This window comes from Molossus molossus, unplaced genomic scaffold, assembly GCF_014108415.1.
Source record: "Molossus molossus isolate mMolMol1 unplaced genomic scaffold, mMolMol1.p scaffold_m16_p_9, whole genome shotgun sequence".
NCBI classification, from domain to species: Eukaryota; Metazoa; Chordata; class Mammalia; order Chiroptera; family Molossidae; genus Molossus; species Molossus molossus.
Genome location: NW_023425403.1, coordinates 3,985,550 through 3,993,098, shown reverse-complemented (window position 1 = coordinate 3,993,098; position 7,549 = coordinate 3,985,550). Strand labels below are relative to the sequence as shown.

Sequence of the window (7,549 nt, the reverse complement as noted above, 5' to 3'; positions counted from 1 at the left end):
ATCGCTGCAGAGACACACAGCAGATGGAAATAACCGGATGAAGCTCAGGCAGGAGCCTGTCCCCAGGGCCCTGCTCTCCTTCCCAGGGGTCTCTTCTCAGGCCCAGCGCCTCCTTCCCGCTGTCCGCGCCTCACCCAGGTCTTCGGCTTCCCTGACCCAGCGAACGCCTGCTTCGGTCTCCGCTCTGCTCCGGGTCCGGGTCCGCTGCTGGGCTTCCTCTCCCTGAGCCAGGGCGATGCCCCTTCCAGAGGGGTCACCGCTTCCCTCATGTCCCCCGCCAGGCCGCCTGGCCCCGCCCCTCTCCGCCCACGGCCCTCCCACCGGCTCGCTCGCCCCAGTTCGCAGGGAGCCAGCCACCCTCTGTGGCTTTTCCCTCTCGGTTCTGGTTCCTGACCTTCTGACTCTCCTTGTCTGCCATGCAAGGCCCCAGGCTGCTGCGGGGCCTGCGCTTCCTGCCTCAGTTTACCGACCATGGCTGGGCCCCTCCAAAGCTTGGGCCCCACTGTGGGCCCCACTGTATTCCCCTCCTCGCAGTCAAGGACACGCCCTCTCCAAGTTGCAGGAACAGCCCTTAAGGCTTCGCCTTCTATACCTGTCCCTCCTTTGGGGTCATTCAGCAGCTCGGTGCCCTCCAGGGCCCCTCAGCCCCTGCCCCGTAGGAATGAAGGACCTGCCCAGTCTCCTGCCTCTTCCCCCGCCGTGACCTGAGCCTGGGAGCTTTTCTAGGAACCAGAAATAGGATCCCAGAGGATGATCCAACCTGAAGAAAATAAATCCACTTTAAGATTGCTGCCTTTGGCCCTGGCCGGTTTGGCTCAGCGGTTAGAGCGTCGGCCTGCGGTCCGGAGAGGCCCGGGTTCAGTTCCCGCTAAGGGCACGTACCTTGGTTGCAATTTGTCCTCGGCCCTGGCTGGTCGTGCGGGTGGCAGCCACTCGACGTGTCCCTTTCACATCGATGTTTCTCTCTCTCTCTCTTCCTCCCTCTCTATCTGAACAAAAAATGGAAAAACGTCCTCGGGTGAGGATAAAAAAAAAAAAAAGATTGCTTCCTTTGGAAAATTTCATCCTTTAAAAATTTACAGAAAACTTTGACTTTGCAAGTTAGGTACACCCAGAATCTGAACCATTACCCAGGGTCACGCTTCTGTCACCCGACGACCACTCTGGGTAAAGAAGAAATTCTCCATCGGGCCAGGGCGTGGGGGTTGCGCGGGTGGGAATGTGTGACCAGTCTTACTTATGAGTCCACACACCAGACTGTGACCTCTTCCCTCTCGACGGCCAGAGCATTGGATTTCCGCGATCTCACTGTGAGGGCGACACGAGAGATAAGCCCAGAACCCCTTTCTGGGACATTGGACGAGAAAACAGGGCTGAGTCCTCGCTTCCTTGTGAAGGGGGCGGAAGCAGACACCACACCGTGTCCTTAGAGTGAAATGGTAGGTGGCCCACTGGCCTCGACTGGCAGTTCAGGTCCATGCTCCATTCTAACAGCTGGAGGAAGAGAGGTGCAGAATCCCACCCCTGGGCCACATCCCCCCACCCAGGTTCCCCAGGCCACCACACCCAGGACCCACCGAAATACATAACACTCCCCATCCCTTAGAAAACTGAAAAAATAAACTCCATTCTCCACATCTTTCAAAAGCACTCTTTATTCAATAGTTGAATGTAATTACATTGGTTCACATATATTCATCTTTGCAAAAATCGCATATCCCGGGTCCCATCCACCACTGACCCTCACACAGAGATGCTGGAAAGTCCGAGACCCATCCCCAGTGCGTGCTCCGCAGCAGTCACCAGCCTCCAAGCACTGCTGGGGTCATAGGGACACAACCAGACACAACCAGAGACCTCTGGCCCTTCTTCCTCCTCTTGTGCACCCTGGCCCCTGCTCTGGGACCAGGGACAGGGCCCAGAACATGGGCCCCCTGAGGGAGGAAGTCCCGGGCGGGATGGTTGAGCAGGTGGCTCTCCCGCCCAGGATGACTGTGGGTGGAACCGGCGTGGTGTTTGGACTGGTGAATCACCACGGCGTTGGTGGGCAGGGCTCCGTGGACCTTCCTGAGGCTGAACTGAGGCTTTGGTCGGGCTTGCCCCTGGAGCAGTCTCCACTCTGCTAAGGTGATGTGTTTGACTGACATCTCTTGCACAGGCTCCTCCAGCACAGGACCCGCGAGGTTGGAGTGACTCTCAGGTCCCCGTTGTCTTGACCCCTTGACTCTGCGCTCAGACTCGCGGCCTCCGGGTTCTCCCGAGACGAACGCAGTCCCAGCGTCGCCCTCCTCTTCACTCTTGCGGACATAAAAGAGAACATAGGCACGTTGGCTCAGGGCAGAAGAAACGTCACAGGCGGTCACCTGAGCGTCATCCATTTGGAACCACCGGCTGTCCCCGGCTCTGACGTAACAGAAGTAATGCCCACTGTCACAAGCCCGGCCGGCGTGGACCAGCACGGCACAGAGCTCATACAGCAGCGGCCCTGCGCTCCGCAGACCCAGGTGGGGCCGCAGGTCCAGGCGCTCTGGGTAGAGCACGTCCTTGTGCACCTTGCTGCCTGTGGGGTCCGAGAACCGCTTCAGCACCAAGAGGAGGACCTGGGGGGCCGCGTGCAGGGTCAGCGTCTTGGCGGCTGGCACCTTCTCCATGCAGACGCTGCACTCATAGGCGTCGGCCCCGTCCAGCTTCTCGGGCTGCCCCAGCACCCCCAAAGCCTGGGTCACACTCTGAGCCCGCTGGATGTCCAGGGGGATGTCCAGGAAGGGGTCCAGGGTGTCCGAAACGCCGTGGCAGGTGAGGCATTCGATCCGAGATCTCCAGTAGCCTCCGAATGTCTGCCGGATGAGGGTGGTGTCCTCGGAGGGCCGGTCCAGCGGCGTGCGCCCACGCAGGCAGGCCTGCTGCATGGCGTCCAGCAGGAACAGGAGGAACTCGTGGGCGTCCTCCTGCTTGTGCCTGTGGAAGCCAGTGAGCAGTCTCTGCGAGGGCTGGATAACGTCTCCAGGATGCAGGCGGGCCCGGATCACGTGAGCCTCCATGGCACACAGGACACAGGCTGTCTGCTTCGGGCAGGTTGCCCCGTGCTGCCCGGACAGCATGGCGCTGGCCAGAGGCGGGGTGTAGGTCAGGCACTGCAGGGCCGCGTTCACGTAGCAGGTTGTCCCCAGATTCGAAAGCCCTGCCCCGACCCCCCAGGGTCTCTTCCAACTTACAGGGTTCTCGGGGGGAGCCAGACCGTCCTGTGGGCTGTGCGCGGGCTGGGATGGGGGCAGGGGGTCCTCCGGTCCACAGGGTCCCCGGTGGACCTCGGCACCAGCTGCACAGGACCAAGCAGAGGTGAGCCGCGGAGAGACACGGAACTGCGACTCATCTTCCAGGTGCAGAGAAGCTGCCCCCATGTCTCCGGGGATGATCTTCAGGAGTTTTCTCGCCGGGAAGGCTCAGGTGGAGAACGAAGCTTCCCGAGCCGGGTAGGTCTCCAAATGAGGGCTCCGCTGTCTCAGCAGCCCTTTTATAGCCCATCAGGATCACCAGAAGCAGAGCCCACCAATCAGCTCCAAGCTAGGGGATTAACGGTGAGGGTGTGGTCACTCCTAATCCGAGACACCTACAGACCCCTTTCAGATACTATTACTGGAAAGAACTCAAGAAAAGACCATCCCGAATTTGGACCAAACCCTACTTGAAATGACTGGTCACTTCAGGAGAGAAAGCGAGGCAAGTTTGGGCAGAGACGCAGCGAAGTGGGCCTTTCCCGTCCAAGCAGACCCTGGAGTTTGCTGTCCTGAGCCAGGCCCGCCAGGAGCCACCCGCAGCTGGGTGAGGTCAGGATTCTCCGAGAGCCTTCAGACAGAATGGGGCCCCTTCATCTTGGACTTCTGACATCTCCTCTCTAAGACAACACATCTCTCTTCTTTTAAACCACTCTGCTGTGGCAGTTGGAGAAGGAACCTAATGAGTTGAGTATGGCGTCATCATTAAGATGTCTTGGATGACATCTATTTTTCAACATGACTGATGGAAACGAGATCAGTTTTATTATTGATTTCAACAGAATCTTAGGTAAGAAGCAAAGAGTGTGTACAAGCTGGGGCCATAAAGAAAAAAGCCACAGCTAATCAAAATGTTGGCATGCATTCTTTGGCTCCGGTATTTACCTCTGCAGTAACACAGACATACTGTTTGATTTAAATTACACGACAGCATCCACAAGCCCCATTCCATCCCTAGCATGATTGCAGGTAGCGCCTCCTGGCGGCGGTTCCTCTCTCTGTCCTTCCCAGACCTGTGGAAGTCCAGACCCCCGGGTCAGCATCCCACAGAGGAGGCCGCAGGAGGCAGTCTCGCATGATGCTCCAAGACCAGCAGGGGGCATCAGTGGCCGGCCCGAAAGGTTCAGATGTTTCTGGAGGACTAGGAAAACCCAGCAGTGGCCTGATCAGGTCAGCAGGTCTCAATCTCCTTCCTCGCAGAGAAGCAGGAGCATTTCTTGAGCCGATGAGGGGACGGTAAACATTTGGAGAGACTCAGGGGAGCCCAGGGCCCCGGTGTTGTGCCTCTCTTTGGGGCAATGGGGATCCTGGGCTTTGGGCTGTGGTAGAACATCTGGAGGATGCTCAGGCAGCTGGTCACGCGTCTGGCAGCCTCCCCAGGGTGGCAAGAGCAGTTCCTGAGCCGCAGCGGGCTCCCTGGGAGTCCCAGGTCTGCACAGGACGCTGCTGCCCCCAGGAGGGCTCTGGGACATTTCCCTACAGACCCAGCCACCTGAGGACACGCTCCCCCGGGCTACCTGCCCGCATGGCTGGGTGCATGCTTCAGGAGGGGGACAGGGAGCAGTTCCACAGGCTGGCCCCAGGAGTGCGGACCCAGCGCCACAGGGCAGACTGCAGCCTGAGTGTGCAGGCTGGTCCGGGGAAGCATCCGAACAGGCTCCAGGACTTCACCCATTCCTCGTGAGCAGAGACTGAATTCAGTGTCACACAGCGACTCACCGAAATAGTCCACGATAAGCAGCATGGTACTAACGATGATGAACACCAGCAGCAGGCAGAGGGTGGTGACCCTGATGTGACCCTGACAGCAACCTAAGGAGAGCAGAGTGCAGACTCCCCGAATGTACCACCGGGTACCCATACCATCCTCAGGGGCTATTTCAGACTCAGAGCCCTAGATATCCACAAAGGAAATTATCCACCAGATGGGAACCAGCAGCCGATACCATTGCAAAGCAACCAGATGAAGGGATGGGTGACCTTGGGAACTGAGTGCACGTCCCAGGAAGGTGGCATAAGGAACAGAGGTGGAAGTACCTAGTCTGTAGCCTGCCAACGACATGACGCCCATCACACCCCAGAAGTTTAGCCAGTAGGTTCTCAGGCCTGGGTACCCTGCAAAGAAGGTGGGAGCAGATCCACACCTCACGTTCAGAAGTTATGAATGTGGCTGACATTAAGCCATCCAAGTTCCTTCTGCTGTCCCTGCCATCAGATCCCTGGGGCCTGATACCTTCCTCTGAATATCAAGGTTTATGGTGGTTGGAGCGTGATATCCTCTCTGTCTGTCAGACATGCAAGGAGTCCTCTTTGGAGGACCTAGAAAATTCTTAGGTCGCTGTTGTTGGCGGACAGTTGCCACCCTGTGTCTCACAGTGCTGCACAAGTGTTTTATGGAACGAGGGGACTTTTAGCTTTTCCAGGGACCCTGGCTTGCTGTGAATGCCCAATGGTGCCTCCAGGTTCTAAGATGAGGTAGAAAATTCTAAAGAAAATTCTAAGAAACTGTTCCTTGGCCCCCTAGTAGACTTAGAAAATATTTTGCTGCCGTGGCTGGTATGGCTCAGTGAATAGAGTCTCAGCCCTGGCACCAAAGAGTCCCAGGTTTGATTCCTGGTCAAGGGCACGTACCTGGGTTGCAGGTTCGATCCCTAGACCCACTCGAGGTCATGCAGCAGGCAACCAATGTGCCTCTCTCACATCAATGTTTCTCTCTCTCTTGCTCTCGCTCTCTCCCCCTCCCTCCCTTACTTCCATTCTCACTAAAAAATATCAGTAGAAAAAGTATCCTTGGGTGAGAATTAACAAAAGAAAATATTTTGCTAACTCTGGCCACCCAAGGACACACTCCCTATGTCGTCCAGCTTGTCACAACAGGTCCCCGGGTCTTGGAAAGGAATTGGAACTTTTATCAGAGGCTCCGTGGACTCATGAGAATACTGTTTGTCTCACTTTTTGGCAAAGCTGGTTCTTGGGTTCTGAGCTGAGGTACAAACTCTCCGACATTTCTGGGAAGTCTAGACTGGTCCCTAGGCTCCCAAGGATACGCAGAAAGCTTTGTTGTGGTTCTGGTCAACCAAGTTTGCCTTGAAATTGACCCAGCTTGCTATCTAGAGACTGTTTCCAGGATGGGGTTCAGAGAGGGAAAATCAGGCTAGCCAGGCCACTCGCTGAGTTGAAGAGAGGGCGTCTGGTAGAGCAGATTCCCGGGGCAGATGGAGCTGCGTGGAGAAGGAACTCGAGATCTTGGCGTAGGCCCTGCCCCTGACCCTCAGGGTACACACACAAGGCTCCTTCCCATCTCCCCGAATGTCCTAGCACAGGTCAGTCTTCAGCACGGACATTGTCGTGATTGTGATACTGCTCAGAGCTGTGCCTCAGCGTCCCTTCCCTAGTCAACTTCATCGTCTCCCGAGAGTTAATTATTCTCTTGTTTTCAATATACTCTTTTTATATGTCCTCATTCTCCTTCAACCCTCCACTCTCTGCCTGTCGTCTGACTCTCCTCTGAACGGTGCCTCCTCCTTCGGTATGTCCATCCACGTGGTCTCCTGGGAGAGCCAGTTCCTGGAGGTTCCTGGACCCCATGCCCATGACTTGCCATCTGTGTGTGCTGCTCACTGTCACTGCGATGCTCCCTCCCTGGGGGCTGGGAATTCCACGGCAGTGTCCCCTCGACTCCCCTGTTCCTCCACCATGCGGGTCCCTGCTGCTGCTGTACCTATCTGCCACAAACTGTCTTCAAACATCAGCATTTTTTATTTTTTTACAGTTTTGAAGGCCAGCAGTCCAAAACAAATGAGTCCTATGGGACTAACACCGAGGCGTCAGGGGAGACCAGCTCCCCTCGGACTACAAGGTCACCTGCTTTCTAGTCTTTCCCAGTATCTAGAGCAACACTCTCCTCCCTGCATATTCTCTGTTTTGTTTTTTTTCAAATCATCACCAGAGGATATTTTTTCCATTGATTTTTTTTTTCTTTTTTTTTTTTTTTTAAAGAGAGAGTGAAAGGGAGGGAGGGAGAGAGAGAGAGAGAAACATCGTCAGTGAGAGAGACACATGGATTGGTTGCCTCCTGCATGCGCCCTGACTGGATCCAGGAATGGAACCTGCAATCCAGGTACGTGCCTTTGACCTTTGACCGGGAATGGAACCCAAGACCCTTTGGTGTGGGGGCTGATGCTCTGACCACTGGGCCACACCGATCAGGGCATCTCTGTTTCTTACAGGTTTGTTCTTACTCGATGGAAATACTTCCCTGCAGTTTTCACAAC

At 56.1% G+C, this 7,549-nt stretch overlaps 1 protein-coding gene across 1 annotated transcript; it reads right to left on the bottom strand.

Annotated features, from left to right (window-relative positions):
* Nucleotides 1–1,799: 1,799 nt before the first annotated feature.
* Nucleotides 1,800–5,337, bottom strand: LOC118622994 (ubiquitin carboxyl-terminal hydrolase 17-like protein 6). The gene is made up of 3 exons (XM_036250561.1): nt 5,313–5,337; nt 4,995–5,087; nt 1,800–3,319 (listed from the first exon to the last, which is right to left on the bottom strand). The coding sequence occupies exons 1-3, from the start codon at nt 5,335–5,337 to the stop codon at nt 1,800–1,802; spliced, it is 1,638 nt and encodes a 545-aa protein (XP_036106454.1).
* Between the last annotated feature and the right edge of the window lie 2,212 nt (nt 5,338–7,549).

Coding starts and splice junctions, on each gene's coding strand:
- LOC118622994 (XM_036250561.1), bottom strand. CDS start 5,337: ATGTCGTTGGCAGGCTACAGACTAG. Junction 5,088..5,312: donor GTTGGCAGGCTACAGACTAG/GTACTTCCACCT, acceptor TGCTCTCCTTAG/GTTGCTGTCAGGGTCACATC. Junction 3,320..4,994: donor GCTTATCGTGGACTATTTCG/GTGAGTCGCTGT, acceptor GGTCCTGTGCAG/CTGGTGCCGAGGTCCACCGG.